At 41.3% G+C, this 18,399-nt stretch overlaps 2 protein-coding genes across 4 annotated transcripts; one reads left to right on the forward strand and one right to left on the reverse strand.

Annotated features, from left to right (window-relative positions):
• The first annotated feature begins 73 nt into the window (after positions 1-73).
• CENPQ (centromere protein Q) lies at positions 74-6,988 on the forward strand. 3 transcript variants are annotated; one of them, XM_036380137.2, is made up of 10 exons: positions 74-164; positions 518-618; positions 1,148-1,303; positions 1,584-1,641; positions 1,773-1,887; positions 2,044-2,112; positions 2,680-2,809; positions 3,023-3,142; positions 3,429-3,506; positions 4,085-6,988. In XM_036380137.2, the coding sequence occupies exons 3-10, from the start codon at positions 1,151-1,153 to the stop codon at positions 4,211-4,213; spliced, it is 852 nt and encodes a 283-aa protein (XP_036236030.1). In that variant the 5' UTR covers positions 74-164; positions 518-618; positions 1,148-1,150; the 3' UTR covers positions 4,214-6,988. The 3 variants fall into 3 exon arrangements, with proteins under 3 accessions (XP_036236030.1, XP_036236032.1, XP_036236033.1); XM_036380139.2 differs by lacking the exon at positions 518-618 and having other exon boundaries at positions 92-164; XM_036380140.2 differs by lacking the exon at positions 74-164 and having other exon boundaries at positions 178-618; positions 1,587-1,641.
• On the reverse strand, positions 6,446-15,066 carry LOC118684890 (cytochrome P450 2K6-like). The gene is made up of 9 exons (XM_036380136.1): positions 14,809-15,066; positions 13,089-13,251; positions 11,801-11,950; positions 10,558-10,718; positions 9,737-9,910; positions 9,003-9,144; positions 8,155-8,339; positions 7,927-8,068; positions 6,446-6,633 (listed from the first exon to the last, which is right to left on the reverse strand). The coding sequence occupies exons 1-9, from the start codon at positions 15,064-15,066 to the stop codon at positions 6,446-6,448; spliced, it is 1,563 nt and encodes a 520-aa protein (XP_036236029.1).
• Positions 15,067-18,399: the final 3,333 nt, after the last annotated feature.

The following is an 18,399-nucleotide window of genomic DNA, read 5'->3' on the forward strand; positions in this document are numbered from 1 at the left end:
TCCGTCAGCGCGCGGCCCCCGCGCACGCGCGGTGGGCGGGAGCGGCGTTGCGCGTGCGCCGCGGGAAGCGCGGGTTTGGTAACGTCCCGGCGGGCTGAGGCGGGGCCGGCGGCAACGCTGAGGAGAGGGAGGCAGCGCCGGGAAGGTGAGGCAGCGCCAGGAAGGTGAGGCTCCGGGCGACATGAGCCCGCAGGAGAGGAAGGGTTTTGTGGAGTGTCGTCCATGATGCTATCCGGCAGCACCGGGGAGCGGGCATTTGGGGATGTGAGGGCGTATGGATGAGGACTACAACTCCCAGAATGCACCGCGATGGAAGAGAGGGTCCTAGGCGGCGGTGGGGAGCGACCCATGCTGGGAGTTGTAGTCCATACTTTATTTGCGGTTCGCTGCGAAAGCTGTCCCACAACATGGGTAGTTATGGAGGAGGGGACATGCAGGGCTTATTTGCTTGTTTTAGGGCTTATTTAGCCGATGTGGAGTTTGTTTACCTGGCATATGGTTTATTTACCTGGTTTAGGCCTCACTAGCCCTGCCGGGGCTTATTTGTCTGCTGTCAATTTCGACACTTGCCTGGCGAGAAGTGACAACACCTGAGGGAGGACAGAGTGGCCTGAGGGGGTGAGTGAAAAGCTGAATAAATTTGAGTCGTGATGCTAGAGAGACGAGAAGGGTGGTGGCGTTTGTGGCTACTCCCTTCCGTGCGACAGCTTTTCCCTCTGTTTCTATGGTAAGAAAAGAAATTGTAGATTTAAACTGGATCAGAGGCCACTGTGCTTATGTGCTAAGGTAAAAAGTTCTGCAAATTGGATGACTGCGCTGAAAATTAGAAAATTGAATCACAGAATGGTTTGGGTTGGAAGAGACCTTAAAGATAATCCATTTCCAACTCCCTGCCATGGGCAGAGGCATTTTCCAAATGGGAATGCCTTTTTAGTGGTTCTGCATTTGGGTAAATTTACAGGATTTTGGGCTCTAGCTTAGCAAATATTCAAACATTTCATCTCATTTAGGCTTATTTGGGGCTTATTGGGTTGAGCTCAATTCCCTTTTTTTTTGTTGTTTTTTAAAGTATGGTTTGCTCTGTATGGGTTATAATTGCTGGATTTTAATTTTGTCTTTGTTTCCTCCTGTTCCCACTGGTTTACAGATAATGAAACCCCGCCACACACCTTCCAATAAAATGGGGAAGCCAGCTGGTGGGAGATCAGCAAAAAATCCTTCTAAATCACAAAATCAACAAGGGCCTTCTAGCAAAAAAAAGGGAGCAGATGAACAAGGAAGAAAGCAAGGTCAAAAAAGACAGGTATTCATTTTTCTGGAAGGGGAAGGGGAACAAGGTATTTTTTCCCATTTTTTAAATTGGAATTTATAGAGAATAATTCATTGACTAAGAATAGTCCTCTCGAGGAAATGCCTAGTGTGAAGAGCTCTTTTGAGCAGCCTTCAGTAAAGCTTTTTGGGTTTTTTTGTGCTCAGAGACTTTTGTCAGACACTGGCATTGTGAGTTCACAGGAATAGATGAATGATTGCACAGCAGAGGATGTCTCGAAATTGCCACATTTGCTGTAAATTTTTCCCTTCAGCAGGTCCCTCAGACAGGCAAAAGGGGAGTTAAGGAACTGAAAGACTCTTCCCCTGCAGGTAGGGTCCTGTTCTTTGCTGTTAAATTTGAACTATTTTACGCTTTTGACTCCAGTCTGACTGAATTGAGTCACAAAGCTCTCTGTCCAGGTTTGACAAGTCATATTTCTTTTTTTCCTTTGTGATAACAGGAGAAAATGGTTCTTCAAAAAAGGTGAAGCTGTCCAGTGCTACAATAAGATCTTGGCAGCCTCTCTCAGAGAACAGTAGGCTGTTCCTGGAAAATATAGTGGATTCAGTAGTACTGTAAGTACCAAATACCTCTGGTGGTTCTTCTTTATTTCCTCAAGGAACAAAGTAAAAATCATAATATTACTTGAACTGGAAGCCAGTGTGGTTTTTGATGTGTTCTCTGTGCTTGCACACTTTGTGATGGAAATTCTGCCTGTATTTTCTTTTCAGATCTGTTTTGTCCCAACAGAGAGAGGGAAAAGATGATGTTCAGAAGCACCTCAATGTACTAAAAAACAGGTAAGAAATTATAAATTAAAAGGAAAGAGGGAGAGAAAAGATTTCTTCTACCCTGTTGTTTTGTACCATACTTTGAGGGTGAACTAAAACTCTCCTCTGACATATATATATTTAGATATATGGAGAAAGATGTGTATCATGTTTCATAAAAGCATTTCCAGGTTTTACTAAAATGATCATCATTTGGAAGCAGTTAAAAATCCTTCTCTTAGAACTTAATTTGAAAAGCAGAAGGGTCAGAACTGGGAAAATATTAGGAAAATATTAATTAATGCTAGTTTATAGTCAGGAGTATAGAGGCCAGTGGAATATAAACCACACAAGGCCAATGCAATGGAAAGCATGAGAATTTTGGGATTTCTTGTTCCTGGTTCTTTCCTTGGACACCTACTCCACATGATTTTGGAAAGTAATTCAAGGCAGTTTTTCTTTCCCTCTGCAGTCATTTACTTCACTGGCAGCATTTAAGTTTAAAACTATAGTGAGATTAGTTTTTCCCCAGAATTTTCTTTTTGCTTTGCATAGAACTCCAAACAAGTCATACTTTCATTTTTTCTGTAATTAAAGGGTGCTGAGAAGTTTCAAGACTTTAAATGTGCCTCCAGCGAAGCTGGGCAACCTGAAGAATATCCTGGGCCTTCAAATGGCAGAGAAACAAATGCTTGAGACAAACGAGGAGTCTTTGGTACAACTGCAGGTATGAAAAACAAGGAAGGGAAGAAATTACCTTACCACACTGCTGATCATGCCTGTGCTGTTGTGGAGGAGTGTCCAGTGTTCATCATTGTCAGCCACCTTTGCTGCAAAGCTCTGTTTCTTTTTGGATGTTTTTTCAGTGACTCAGTGTGTTCTGTGGGAAAGATTCACCTTCTAAGTATTTTCTTCTGGTTTTGTCTTGTTTTTGTTTTAGGAAGAAATAAATGAAGCAGAGAGATCAGCAGAGCGCATTGAGGAAAATATACAGCAGCTGAAGTACAAAATCCAGGTGCTCAAAAACCAGTTAGAGGGAGATGAAAAAGATGCCAGGAAGGTATAAAATAATAAATGAATAAATATATAAAATAATTACTTGTGTACTCCTATAATCTAGAGGAATGGGCTGACTTCTAGAGCTTTTTCAAACAAGCTCTTTCTCAGATAGTGCCATTTAAGGAAGGCCTCGTGCTTTTGTGAGTGGATCTTCATAATCTTTCCAACTTCAGTTGCAGAATTAAGTTTGGTTTCAGAAGTTGGACAATGACAGACAGGTTAATTTCCTACTTGTGTGCCTGATATTAGGGGGTTTGGATTGTTTCTTCATTCTCTTCTTTTTCTAGGTATTCCAGGAAAATGGCAGTGGAGCACTCCAGCTTCCAGAACTCCCCAAGTGCAGTTTGCAGGCACCCACTTTGCAGGTGAGTGTGGAATATATATTTGTCTTTTCAGAGACACTTTGGTTATGAGGAGGAAGGCAACTGAATGTACTTTTATCCCTTAACCTCTGCCAGAGGGGGCAATTCTGAAAATTCAGAAAATTTGAATAGATTTTCATTTTCTGTGTTATATTTTTGTGATTTTTTTTTCATTGAGAACTATATACTTCTGATTTAAAACCAGAACAAAACTTTAAAAACCCTCCTCATCCCTGGAAGTGTTCAAGGCCAGGTTAGATGGGCCTCTGAGCAGCCTGGGATAGTGGAACCTCGTGGGAGGCAGAGGCTTGGAACAAGGTGGTCTTTAAGGTCCCTTCCAGCCCAAACAATTCTGTGATCTTATGATTTAAAACATCACCTGTCTTTTCCTAGAAACCCTATGGCCCTAGGGAACTTGTAATTTCTGAAATATATCTATAATTGCTGGAGGGAAGACTCATTCTGTGACTTTGAATCCTTTTTTGTTTTACCTGTAGCTGGCCTGCATGAAGATGAAATTCCTGTTGTACTTGATAAAAACTGTTTTTTTATTTGTTGTCTATGATTCTTTCCTTCTTTAGGAGGAAATTTTGAAGGTAAAGAATCAGAAGGACCTTTTAAAGGATATGAATGCTATTCAGCAGTCAGCTGACTTGAAGAACTTGTTAACCCTTATTGAAAAGACCTATGAGAAGGTGGATTTGCTTTGAAAAGCCAAAATATGTGGAGTCTCCATGCTGAGTTTGGATGGAATCTGCATTCTTCCTAATGGCCTTCCTGTTGTGACTGCTGCATTTCTGTTAAAACATTTTCTATTAACATTGGTATATATAAATGTGTAGACACATTTTGGGACTCAAGTGATTTAAGTAATCTGTCACGGTTTTTTGGGGTTTTTTTGACCTATGATGACTTCTAATGATATATCCTGTCATAGGGAAAAGGAGGGAAATGGATCCTGGGTTATTTGGGTGTTTTTACAGAATAAGGGAACTATTCCATCCTATTTGCACTTCTTTATCTGTGAATCACTGAAGGCTGTATCTTCTACCAAAGTAGTTTTTATTTGGGAGTTTAAACCTGAAACAGGTAGTAAAAATAAGCTTAGCTAATACTCACTTGTAAATCCCCTGTTCAACTTTCTTACTATTTTTTAACAAAAACCCTCCATTGAAAAAATGTAATAATTTTTATCAAATGTACAAAATTGCTTTTACATTTTTGTCACTTAATACAAAAACCAACATCAAACATCATGAAATACTTTTTCAGGTAAATTACCTGCTGAAAGATAGCAGTGCTCTTTACACTGACTTGCTTCAAAAACTCTTGTTCTTCTGTTTACAAGCTGCTACTCTTAATGAGACAAAAGCTAATTATGTCTCTTCTATGAGGGCTTGAAAGCCTCTCTGGAGTTATAATCATGGAACATCTCAAGTTGGAATGAGTCTGTAAGGATCTCTGAGTCCAGCTCTCTACTCCTCACAGGACTAGCCTAAACCATGTAGGATCAGGAAAACCAGACCAAGTACTTGCTTTATACTGAATCACAGGAAAAGGAATATAATTATTTATAAGTATTTCTCAGATTTGTTATCACTTGGCAAAGGAAGCAGTTACTGATATAACCATTACCCCAAAATAATTTAATCCTGAGCATGGGTTAAGGATTTTCCTGCATGCCAGGAAGAGGTTAAGTAAAGATATACTCCTTTGCTTTCATTAAGGTGATTTACTGTGTGGGTTCTGAACTTCCTGAACCACATAGAGACCTTTGCCTTTTTGAAAGTTTTTTATTTTTAAAAGAAAGTGTAGAGAAGGGCAGTGAGTAGGAGTCAGATTCAGCTTCCACGCAAGGAGGTTGAAATAGTAACTGAAGAATGAGCTGCTGCATTACAGTGCTGGATAGACACAGAGGCAAGTCATAATTACTTTCATTTAATTTTTTTCCCCGACACTGGGTGATTTATGATAGGCTGGCTGTGAGTGTTGTTACTTTGGGGTTGTCATGCACTCATAAACAGGGTAACATGAACCAGGGAACATAAATCCAGACATTTAGGAGGTGGTCTTAGCTCGACTTGACAGTGGATACCCTTGGACAGAGTTGCAGAATGATCAGATGGTTGGTTTTGATGAGATTTGAGGCCTCTTCCAGAAGGTTCACTGTTGATCTGTGTGTGTGGAGCTGTGACCACAGCTGTGTGATTTGACCTGGGAGCACCTGAAACTTCAATTTCACAAACCTCGGCTTTAAGTAGGTAAGACATTTTCCTCTGTGTGTGTATGCTTTATGTACTGAGTTTATCCATTTAAGGAATACTCAGGGAAAATCTTAAAGAACTTCTGGATTCAGGTCAGCTTGGCTTAAGGTTTTTCCTCAGAAGTGACCTACAAGTACAGAACTATGATTTCTTTGCATATGGAAATGGAGTAGGGAGAAGAGCCAAGGGAAGAAGCTGCACTGAGGCACTGGGGGACATCAGGATATCCAGTCCAGCTTCAAACCCAGCTGACTGCCAAAATCAAACAGCACTTCTGTTCTGACAGCCTCAAACTCTGAACATCCTGCATTTATCTCCTTGTACAACCTAAGCACAGCTTCATAGTCCGTATGTCTTTGGGAAAAACCTGGACCTGGGAGCACTTTCTGAGATATGCTCTCAACAAACAGTGAACATGGCAGCAAGAATAGGAAAGCTGAAGGCCTTATTATTTAGCCAAGATTAGGTGATCTAAGAGATTAATCCATGAGCCATCAGTTACTTCACACTTCTGGTCCATTTCTGCCCTCTCCCAAAAAGTACAAAATAAAAGAATACTACTTTGGTTTAGAAGTACTGGAAACCTTAATTGAAATATGGATTGTTTTGGTAAAAGAATTAAGACAGAGGCCATGGAAAAATGATTTAAACATTTTAAAATCACAATGGATTAGAGCTCTAGGAACGTGCTACAGCACACATTTTATAGGGTTTGGGGATGACATTAAATGAAATGGCAGGGCTGAGGTCCAGGTCTGAGTTGGAAACTCCAGGTGGAGGGAAGAAGTTGAACCTCTGCAGGAGACTGGTGAAGAAGAGGAAGAGCTCCATTTTGGCAAGAGTCTCCCCAGCACAGATCCTCCGCCCTGGAACAAAGGCAAAAGCACCACAAGAGAATCAGTGAGCTGCTTCTTCAGTATTGGAAGAAAAAAAGGCCTTTTATCAGCTCTTAACCTGAAAAAGGTCAGTGGACATCCAGAACATTTGCATGTTATATCCTAGGTATGAATAAAGAACACAGATTTTAAATCTCTTGGGTACAAGTTAACAGAGAAAGAGGAATTTTGATCTTCAGAAGTATCATACCAAAGCCAGCTGGTGATGGTTTTTTATTTTCCTTTGTCTAAATGCTTGCATTTGGAGAGAAATGTATGGAAATGTAGTCTGAATTCCTTAACTCCAGTTTTCAATAAAATCTGAATTTTTATTTCCTTTTCACAATTTTCTTCTACTTGGCTGAATTTTTGGATCCCAAACCAACTGGTTTAGTCTAGACTTTAGGTCTGTTAGTCAACTCATAGGCACTTTTTTATACTAAAATTTGTCAGCAAATTCCTTGAAGATTCACAAATGCTGGCCAGTGGGAATGAGAAGCAAGGTGGAGGAGATATTCTATGAATATGCAAAAGTGCTGTAAATGTAAGTTCTGTCAAATCCAGTAGCTAGTAAGCTGCCTTATTCATAGCATGATGATTCAAAGCCAAAACTAAGAAAAACCTGATCTAAAATATGATGTTAACACCCTTCTGTGACAGAAAATGGAGAGCTATTGCATGGCTGTGATACGAAACAAACTCTCCAGGGAATGCCCAGACCTGACATTCCCTGGATGTGCTTTCAGCTGGGACATCTAAGCTTAAGTCTGGTAAAGAAGACCTGAGAAGTGGAAGTGTCAGAAGTTCTTCTAAAAAGAAAGAAAAAAAAAATTACGGTGTACTGGATGGTGAGTATGACAAGAAAAAATCTTATTCAAAGATCATACAGAGTTGAAAATATACAAATAGGGTTGATAAAAAAATGGAGAATGTTGTGGATATGACAGATAAATTAGCCAGAGACTGATGTATGGCAACTTTAAAAGAGCAATTACAGAGCCTGCAAAGCAGGAGAAATGCCAGAGAAGGAGCAGGGTTGGAATCTCCCATGTTTTGGCAAATGGTGCAGGTGTGTAAATTCAGGTGAATGTCACACTCTGGGGAAGCCCCTTCTTTCCTTTGATTTTACACAGAATTTGGTTTTTTTTTTTGTTGTCACACTATATGAAAACTTAACCCAGTTAACATTTTTTGTGGCTTTTTAAAAGGAACATGGAAAAATGAAGCAGGAATGCACAGAAGATCTTCACTGTGTGTTCTGTGTAAATATAAAAGAGAAAGCACCTGCTGAGAAAGGCATGAAAGCATCTCTCTTCACAAATTTCCCATTGGCATCAAGGAAGTGCTCAGGGTAGAACATGTCTGGTTTCTCCCACTGCGACTCGTCTTTCAGGACTGAGGTCAGTAAAGGGATGATGTAGGTTCCCTGCAAAAAAAGGCCAGAGGAATGAATTCCTGGACCAATTCAGAAAGAAGAAATGTTAAAAAAACCAATCCTGTAGGATCCCTCACCTTGGGGATGAAGTAGCCTTGGAGGGTGACATCTGCAGCAGTCTCATGGGGCAAATCCAGTGGCAGGATATTGGCAAACCTCTGAATTTCATGGATGACAGCATCTGTGTATGGCATCTGAGCTCGGTGCTCGATCCGCGGGGGGTTGGAGCCTATAACTTGCTCTATCTCATCTTGGACCTTTTCTGAAGAAAGAATCAACTCTAAGATTCAAGGACTCATTCACCCCTGAGACACAGTGTGCTTTACTCATGTAAAGTGTGATAGATCTGGAGTACAAGCCATAAATTCTCCAAAAACCTTTTTTTTCCTTTCAGAAATAATGGGAGGTGAACAGGACTACAGTGTTTGATTGATTCTTTATCAACAAGAAACCTTAAGACTCTTTTTCCTTCTATCTCTTCTGTCTAAAGATCCATGTTCTGCCTGAGGGTTGTCTCAAAAACCCCATTTGACTCCAAACAACCCTGTACCATCAGCTGGAATGGAGATGCCAGACAAAGGCACTTCCATGAATCTTCTCAGGCCCCTAAAGCCTCAGTACAGTTCATTTAGCATCTGCGCAGACCTTTAGTTTATTGACAGTTTCTGAGGGAAACCTGGAATAGAATCATTGACCAACACAGGACAGCTCTTTACTTACTAATTAATGAGATTTCCCCAAGCAGAGGGCCTGGCCTGTATGAACTCTGCCCCACTGGGTCTGAACCAGAGGGCACAGAGACAGTAATTGGCTGGAAATCTCAGCTTTTTGTAACTTGGCCTATTAACAAATGTGTTGGTCCTCCAGGTTCCTGTTTGGTCACTAATTCCCTGAGTGTAACAGCATCTATCATTAAACCACTTACTCTGTATTTCAGGGTACTTTAGCATCAGCAGAAAGCCCCAGTTTAGTGTGGTGGAAATGGTCTCAACACCAGCAGTAAACAAATTGCTCACCAAGCTTAGCAAGTTGCCATTATGGAAATACCCATTGGTAGTGGATTTCTCCTGAAAAAAGTCGTTGAGATAAAAGGATGAAAACTCAAAGCTTTCCACGTGAAAATGCAATTTATGTAGATAAATATTTGCTAAGATATAAATCCTATATTTTAAAAAAGTGTGAAAGGCAAGGAAGAGCTTTGGGCTTGTGCCTGGAGGAGAGTGCTGACCTATCTTTGTATTACTGGGACCATCTGCAAAGGGAGCTGCCCTCCCCATGGGGAAGGTGACCCAACCATATCAGAGACCCCAAACAAGTCCCACTAAAGCCCAGGCAGTGATTCCATTCTGTTATGTTTTATGTTTTCAAAAGAGCCAGAAGAACTGGGGACAACAGAGAGAGCAGATAAAAAGAAGCAGCCTTGGTAAATATATTTATGCAGTCTGAAGAAAATAAATTAGGATAAATGTTCACTGATTAAAAGAGGTTGGAATTTCAACAGCATGAAGTATCTGTTCAACTCTACTACTTTGTCATATGTATTTTCTCGAAGACAGCTTCCCTAAAGAAATTCAGCTGTAATTGTAAGGACTAAAAGAAAATTCCAAATGTCTTCATAGAATCATAAGAGATGGAATCAACAAGAAAATACTCAGTTACCTCCTGCTGTTTAACCAGGAAGGCATCAATAAAACTTCTTTGGTCATTTTTGTCCAGGTTTTTGAGGTTCTCTACAAAAGTAACTCGTACAAAATCATGGAATTCATCTCTGTTTCGAAGGAGAGCCTTGTTAGCCCTTAGGAGGAATCCAAGGTATGGGAAGATATTGTACATCTACGAGAGTGGAAGTTATTGAGAGAGTTTATCAGCCAGAGCTCTGAAAACACTACAGAAACAAATTAACAACATTTGGCCTTCCTTGCAGATACAAAGTCAAAAACTTAAGATTAATATTTTGTTTTTAGGAATGTGAAAAACTGAGTGGATGACTTGTGGTAGAAAATTCTTCAAGGACCACCAAATAGAGGTAAAAATCTTTTAAAATTACTATTTTTCAGGAGTAGTGTAGATGTCAGGCTCAGACAGCTTCAAGCTGCCACCAGGCAGATGGAAATGTTGGCCAGCAACTTTTTTTATTGTTTTGGCCTGCTCTTCCCCTAACATTTTTTTTTCTTTTTCAAAACCTAGATAAGCATAAATCAATCCAGGGTGTGGCAGCATTGCATGCAAGTATCCAAAGGTATTTTTCACTGACTAGCACTCTTCAAACTCTATCTTAAATATTTTTTTGAGAGAGTAGGGTCTTGATTGTTGACTTCATGATTCCCAAACTGTCTCTCAAGGGTTTTTTGTCCAAGAAACTGCTTTGTAAACCAATTATCTCTCAAAGTCTCAGATTTTCCTGTTTAATAGAAGAAACTGATCCCCAGTATTGCTATTGGTGTGCAGTGGAACAGCAACATAAACATGTGAATCATTACCGTGACCAAAGGTTTCCCAGCAAGCCTCATGTTTTCATTGGTCATATTTACAAGTCTCACAAATCTGGGGTCTTTGTAGTCAAATCGTTTTCCAAGCAATATTGACACAATTATATTAGCAACTGCTGCATTAATTATTTTGCTGGCATCAATGGGATTTCCTAGACAAGGAACAAGAGAATTTGTTACATTGTAATAAAGAGATGTAATTTGTAAATGTAAATTTATTATTCAATATTGTTATTTATTTGTTATGATTGATTGCTATCATTGATTATTATCCAATGCCAGAATACCATAGCAGGACACAAAAATGCCAGAGGAGCCAAATTCATCAAACTGGTGTACATTTCCTAAAAAGGTCTGAACATGAGAACGCTCAAAAAGCCTTTGCAAAACCTTAGAGGTAGTGAGGTCCTGGCACAGGCTGCCCAGAGAAGCTGTGGCTGCCCCACTCCTGGAGCTGTTCCAGGCCAGGCTGGACTAGGGGCTGGGAGCAGCCTGGGTAGGGGAAGATGTCTCTGCCCATGGAAGGGGCTAGAGCTGGATGAGATTTAAGGTCCCTTTGAACACAAACCATTCTGTGACTCTGTGATTCCATGGGTTTGCAGAATGAACAGCCCACCTGTTGGAACCCAGGAAATTCCTCTGGCTGCCCTGGAGGACTTGAGCCCCTGCCCAGGGGGCTCAGAGACCTTGGCACAGAGCCCTAGACCCCTGTGCCTTTGAACTTGACCCATGGAAAAACAATTACCAACCTTTATGTGAAGAATTACAAGTCAAGAGAGTTTAAGTAGAATAATAGTTAGTTTGTCACAGGGTGAAAAATAGATTTTTGGGGTTTTCAGAATGGGGGTTCAGGAGGCAAGATGGAGGGATCTGGGCATGTCCAGTCTTCTTCTTCTTGGCCTCCATCTTCTGCTGTGATGTTGCAACTTTTAGATTGGTTTAAGGTAGAAACTCACTGTCTAACATAGGTGATAGGTATTGGGAAGTTATGGTAAATAATAGATTTTAGTATAAAATGATAACACCACCCTTAGGGCATCCAGCGTGCCTCAACCCAGCCTGCCAGACAGACCTCAGCAGGCCAGAGAAAGATTGTTATAGATAAGAAATAGTAAACAACCTTGAGAACGAGAACAAAAGGATCCTGACTCCTTCAACAGCTGGGCTGGGAAAAAGAGACCTTGTACATATCTCAGAGTCACTGTGAGCAGCAGAGGTTCTGAGAGCCACTCACCTTCCTGGGAGGCGATGGAGTCTGCCAGGTGCCCATACTCCTCCACAATCCGATCCTCAATGGCCTTTTTGCCCATCCCAAAGTCTCGCAAGGCTGTGAGGGTAAACCTTCTCATCACCTTCCAGTTTTCACCATGGGCAAAAACAACCCCTGAGACCAAAAGAACATTTCAATGGGGCACAGGATTTTAAATAATTTTGTAAGCATAGAATGGAGCTGTTTAGTAGCAGTCACTTCTAAAACAAGTTAAACTGCATCCAGATGAGGAAAACCACATATCTGTGCCTTAAGTATTCTCTATCCTCAACAATAGGTTCATAACACAAGGAAAGGATAAATATTTAAGGTTTATTTGATCAATCTTAAGAAGAATATATATCCTCAAAGACACTTGTCACTGAAAGAAAGTGGACATTGCAAGCTCAAGTTCAAACTGCTGGTCATCATAGTTTGGAAGTGGAATTGAACTAAGATCTCTGATGACTGCAAGAAAAAATTAAGCAGGAAAATACATCTTAAAAGTTAGGTTATGTCTTAAAATCTCCACAATCAATTTTTTTTCACTGTATTTTTTCTTCACACTTTTTTTTTTCATTTAATTGATGACCTCAGCTATGTTTTTTTCCTAAATAAAAAAAAAACAACCAGTGAAAGGTAAGCTTCTATGTAATAATATGATCAAAAGATGCAGCTGTTAAAATGTTCACAGAATTATTACTGAATTTTTCCAAGGATCTTTGGAGACATAAATATGAAATTCTTATGCTAAGTTAGAGTGAAGTGTAGGTGTGAAATTCTTATTTTGAAACCCGGCTCATTAGAGAGTATTTTCCTTTTTAAAATAAATTCACAATTTTCTAGGTGCTACAGGCTATCTATTGTCACATTCTGAATTTAAAAACACTATTTACCACTTAAATGATGAGCAACAGTAGAATATTAATTTCAGAAAAGTTGTTCTATGATAAACCCAAAACCCCACAAGTTCAGAGCCGTATCATGAGAGCTAGAAATGCTTCTCTGGCAAGATGCCCTGTTCTAGAAGGATCCTGGAAGTGTGTCACTATCCATTTTGTGTTGCTGTAGTTATGTTTAGAGTTATGGTTGTTTTGTGGCCACTGTCAGTAGTTTTAAAGTTGAATAAGCGTGCTAAAGTCAATGAAATTGCTCCCTATTTCCAATGCTTTTTGTGATCTCTGATCCAAAGTGTTGTTCCAGCTCCTGCTTCGTCTATAGGGGAAAAAAAAAGAGTAGGTCAAGCTGATAAGGAAGAATAAGACCAACTTACCATTTCCTTTAGTCAAATCTTCAAAGATTGGGATTTTAGGTCTCTCTGCAAATGCATCTGCTTGGTTTACAAGAGCTTCCTTCACTGTCTCATAGCCAGAAATCACTACAACTTTCCTGTGCCCCATCTGAACACTGAAGACTGGGCCATATATTTTGGACAGCTGTCAGGAAAAGAGAACAATGATTTACAACTTCTACAGCCTACAGAGAAATTCATTACCTGTTCCAGTGCTGCTTGTTTTCCAGTCCTGCCTCTGGGTTACTCACATGGTGGATATTTTCCTGACTACAGGGAAAGGCACTTGATTTAAATGATGGGAAAGTGCCAGACATTGTGGTGGATAATGACTAAACGGAATAGTTGGGAGAAGAGTTCTACTGTGCTAAACTGAGCAGGAGTATCAACAGCTGAAACCCCAAGTCAGCAAAGGATGCACTGAGAGTTCTGTCTGCCCTCAGAAACCCTTGTAAATTCAATTTTTGACTCATTTTTTCACACTTAGCTCCACGCTACTGTGTTTCTTTTGTGCACAGGCTACACCTGAACAACCTGTTCAAATGTTTGGTACCATTATTTTATTAAAAATAAAGCCGTTTGTTTCTGGGCCAGGATTTAGCATTAGATACATTCAAACTTTTTGTACATGATTACATGCACCATGAATCTGTCTCAGAGACAATGTGGTAGTTTTTTAGCTGGTACAGGTAGATTTATTTTTATGTAACTCAGTGTTCCTGATTCTTCTGACTGCTAGAGAGGGGTTTCCTGACTGCACTCATTTTCTAGTTGGTTTGCAGAGAGAAACAGAAGGCATCTATTTAGCACCAAGATGCAAAATGTCCAGCAAGTGGTAAGCAAGTACAGCCAGCTGAAACAACAGGAGCAGACCCATATCTGAATTGTGCTCAAGTCAGATAACCAGCATCCGCATCAGAAAGGAATCACTGAATTACAGCAGATACATGTTGGTTCTGCTGGCCTGAACTTGCTTTTGTCAACACAATTGGGCTGTGTAGGAGAGCTACAGTGATATTCCAGATATTGCATCTAAGCAGTCTTTTGATTTGTGGGTACAACATCCATACAGGTTTGTTGGTGCAAATATTCCTTTCAAAATCATCAGCAGGGAAGATGTGTAATTTTAATGTCTAAGCAGAAAAAACTCTAAGAAAGGAGCAGGTTCGTGCAACTCTTCTCACTCAAAGTCAGCAAAGCCCTGCAATAAACTAGGTAAAGAAAACACTAGAAGAAAACTGAAAGATTTATTATTTTGGCAAAGGTTGGCCCTGAATATTAAGAGCATATAGTTATATCTTCAGCTTTTGGGGAAGATAAGAGGAAAGGGAGATGAGAACGTTGATAAATCAGCGAAGCCAAGATGCTGCAGTCACAGATCAAGGTACATCAATCAGCTGAAGGCAGAGAGGGTTACACCACATATCCAAATAATTCCTGTTGTCTTTTTCCCAAAATTACCACCAAAATAAGGTGGATGCTTGCTATTAATTTGAAAATTGTGGAAGGCTGAAACCTGGATAAAATATTACAGTAATGAAACCATGCTACGTTCAACATTTTCTGCTCAAATAACCATCTCTGGGTCCCTGGCTAAAGGCTCATGCATGGATGCAATACATTGGATGCAACAGGAGAAACTCTCTGACATCTTGGCCTATGGGGCTTGATTGATAGGACCAACAGAAAAGAAAATGAGTACCTGTAGATAAGTCCTGTAGGGTCTCTTCAAGTCAAACAAAAGAAGGTTTCCAATTATAGGTAATGGTCTTGGACCTGGAGGAAAGTTCTGTCTTCGGTCGTTGTTCCAGAAACCTGCTGTTTTCAGAATGGAGAGAAAAGCCAGGATCAACACTAAAACAGTGGAAGTGCTGCTGTTCCAGAAACCTGCTGTTTTCAAAGTGGAGAGAAAAGCCAGGATGAACACAAAACCAATGGAAGTGCTGCTGTTCCAGCCCATCTCTGTTCAGCCGAGTATTTGCCACGGAAGAGAAAGAGAAAATGTGGACTCTGGATTTCTGTCCTCCTGAGATTGTGCCTGAGACGCTCTTGTGTTAGTCCATAAACCTCTTTTCCACTACAGGGTATGTTTTGATCGTGGCTGGTGACCTGTTCTCTTCCCATGTGCTTCTTAATGAATCCTCAGAAGGGTACAGGGGCATATATATGTTTGCTAACCAATGTAACTGGGTGAGTATGGGTCACTGGGCAAGTGTGAAAGTCCAAGAACAGGGATAACTTCAGGTCATCAACCTGACATTTGCTATAAAAGCCATAAATTCTGCACGCTGTCCAGGTTACTGATTAATCATGTTTTTGCCCTTAGCACAGATATCCTCGATACCCCTGAGGAATCAAAATTCCACTGCCCAGGAGTGTAGTGCAAAGAGATTAATTTTTTTTAAAGTGTGTGATGTATGAATGTGAGACACAAGCTGAGAGCAGATGTATCTGTTTTTGCAGAGTTAAGACAGTACATGTATGCTTAGTGTATGAATGTGAGACTCACAAGCTGATTCATCCCTAATGAACCTGTTTTTCCAGAGTTAAGACAGTACTCACACACTTAGTGTGAGAATCTCTGTTCAGTTCCTCACACATAACCCAGTTGCAGGCCTCTAATAAACCCATCAGCCTGACAGTCTGTTATTTTTCTCAAGGTTTGAGGAAATAGGACACCTTTCCTGAATTCAGATTGTGTAATTGCTTTCTCCCATGCTTCCCAGGCCTTTTCACAGAACTGTTTATGGGTGGCATAACTTTGATTCCATTGAATTCATTGGGAATTTGAAATCACAAAATCACAGAATTACTGAGGTTGGAGAGGACTCTGGAATTTGTCTGGTTCAATCCCCCTTTCAAGCTGGGTCACCAAGAGCCACTTGCCTCAGCCTATGTCCAGACAGATTTTGAACATCTCCAAGGACCTAAAAAATTATATGACCCTAAGGAGGGAGACTCCACATCTTCTGGGCAACCTGTGCCAGTGCTTAGTCACTCTCACAATATGAAAATGTTTCCTGATGTTCAGAGGGAGCCACCTGTGTTTCAGTGTGTGTCCATGGCCTCTGGTCCTGACACTGGGCACACACTGAGGAGAGTCTGGCTCTGATTTATTTGATCCTCCCCCCAGGTGTTTATACTGATAAGATCCTGCTGAGCCTTCTCTCCTCTAGGCTGAACTCCTACCTCTCTGTGTTTCCTCATGTGAGAGATGTCGCAATCACTCTAGCACCTTTGTGGCCCTTTGCTGGACTCTCTCCTGTCTGTCCATATCTCCTCGGTACTGGGAATCCCAGAACTGGACACAGCACTGGGAAAAGACATCTTCTGTTGGCTGAGGAAAGGGGGCTGAGGTACAGCTAACTCGGGTGTCTCAGAGAGTGAACAGCAGAGGAGGACGTGTTGAAAGAGCAAGCCAAAGGCAAGACTGGACAGAAAAGTTGAGTCACAGCCCACAGGACAATGTTTGGAAGAGTTTTCCAGCAGAAATCTTGAACATAAGTTGCATGTGACCTTGAGGCCAGAACCTGAAAGTTGTGTGAGGTGAAGTGCCTCAAGGCTGAGCCCCTTGTCCTCCTCTCCCAAAAGTGTCAGGGTCCCTGCAGAGACATGGCCAGAGGCAGAGGAGAGGAGGGAATGGGGGCATTCCCCAGGGAATGGGGCAGCAGAGACCTAGAGGAAAAGAGCCCTGGCACATGGCTGGGAGCCCGGGAGAGGGGCTTGAGCAAAACTGGGAGAGGGGCTTGAGCAAACCTGGGAGAGGGGCTTGAGCAAGGATGGGAGAGGGGCTTGAGCAAGGCTGGGAGAGGGGCTTGAACAAGGCTGGGAGAGGGGCTTGAGCAAACCTGGGAGAGGGGCTTGAGCAAGAATGGCAGAGGGGCTTGAGCAAGGCTGGGAGAGGGGCTTGAGCAAGGATGGGAGAGGGGCTTGAGCAAGGATGGGAGAGGGGCTTGAGCAAGGCTGGGAGAGGGGCTTGAGCAAGGCTGGGAGAGGGGCTTGAGCAAGGATAGGAGAAGGGCTTGAGCAAGGCTGGGAGAGGGGCTTGAGCAAGGATGGGAGAAGGGCTTGCGCAAGGCTGGGAGAGGGGCTTGAACAAGGCTGGGAGAGGGGCTTGAGCAAACCTGGGAGAGGGGCTTGAGCAAACCTGGGAGAGGGGCTTGAGCAAGGCTGGGAGAGGGGCTTGAGCAAGGCTGGGAGAGGGGCTTGAGCAAACCTGGGAGAGGGGCTTGAGCAATCCTGGGAGAGGGGCTTGAGCAAGGCTGCTCTTGGCCTGGCTCACCCTGAGCCTGTTGCTGACCCCAGGGGCTCTAGAGGAGACATCAGGACATTTCACCTACCTGGAAGATATCCTGGAAAAAGTCCATGGTCAGCGTTCAGCGGTGCTCCAGTTTGCCTGATTCTACTTGACTTTTCCAGAGTGGGTAAAAAGGCACTGAAAATGTCCAGTTTTCCACATATATCTGGAGTTTAACTAATAGCAAGGAAATGAGAGGAAGCTGAAAGGTAAACAGTTTGCAGGAGGCTTAGAAGAACAGGGAGAGCTCTGCTTTGGCAAGTGGAGACATATTTTGTTATATATATATTTTGAGAAATAATATATAGAGAATATTATATTTGAGATAATATATTTGAGAATATATTTTGAGAAAAGGTTGATCCCAGTAAGAGAGAAAGAAGACATCCCCAAGAAATGTTAAATAAATACAGTTGGTCATCTGATCATTCAATTAACACATTTATTCAGCAGCAGATTTGAGCACTAATGTTAAAAGGAATTTTGTAAGCAAATATTCAGCCAATGGCTTTCAAATACATTTTCTTTTCATTAAGGAAATACTGCTCTGACCGAGGTAGGAATGGAGAACTATACAGCAGCCTTCAAAGCTATGGTCACCCACTGGTATTCTGAAAAGGGTTGAAAAGTAAGCTTGACCTTTAGTTAGTTTAAAGTGAGTTTGACCTTTAGTTAGTTTAAAGAAGATATCATTGAAGTTTTACTCATTAAAAAAAAATCAAAAACAAAACAAAAAAAACCCCACCCCACAACGCTTTATTTAAGCTCTCTTAATGTAAAAAAGTCAATGCAAGAACAAAGGTATGACAGGAAGAGTGTTGAATGGTTGTTGGAAGGGATAAAACATTGCCAGTCTTTTATGAGAAAGAAAAGAAATGCTGATGATCATGAGCCTCAAATTTAAGGTAGTTGTACTTTAACTTTTGTTGACTTTTCAGTCCCATCCTTTAAGCTCATCCTTCACTCCATGTCTTGTTTAACTCTTACTTTCCTTTC

This window comes from Molothrus ater, chromosome 3 (assembly GCF_012460135.2).
Source record: "Molothrus ater isolate BHLD 08-10-18 breed brown headed cowbird chromosome 3, BPBGC_Mater_1.1, whole genome shotgun sequence".
In the NCBI taxonomy this organism is placed as follows: domain Eukaryota; kingdom Metazoa; phylum Chordata; class Aves; order Passeriformes; family Icteridae; genus Molothrus; species Molothrus ater.

Bases quoted from the DNA above. Each gene is read 5' to 3' on its own strand.
- LOC118684890 (XM_036380136.1), bottom strand. From the start codon at position 15,066: ATGGGCTGGAACAGCAGCACTTCCATTGGTTTTGTGTTCATCCTGGCT. The intron at 13,252-14,808 runs GTACTCATTTTC...TTTTCCTGACAG, and splicing joins CCTACAGGACTTATCTACAG to CTGTCCAAAATATATGGCCC. The intron at 9,911-10,557 runs GTAATGATTCAC...CCACTCTCGTAG, and splicing joins CTGGGAAACCTTTGGTCACG to ATGTACAATATCTTCCCATA.
- CENPQ (XM_036380137.2), top strand. From the start codon at position 1,151: ATGAAACCCCGCCACACACCTTCCAATAAAATGGGGAAGCCAGCTGGT. The intron at 1,642-1,772 runs GTAGGGTCCTGT...TTGTGATAACAG, and splicing joins GAAAGACTCTTCCCCTGCAG to GAGAAAATGGTTCTTCAAAA. The intron at 3,507-4,084 runs GTGAGTGTGGAA...TTCCTTCTTTAG, and splicing joins TGCAGGCACCCACTTTGCAG to GAGGAAATTTTGAAGGTAAA.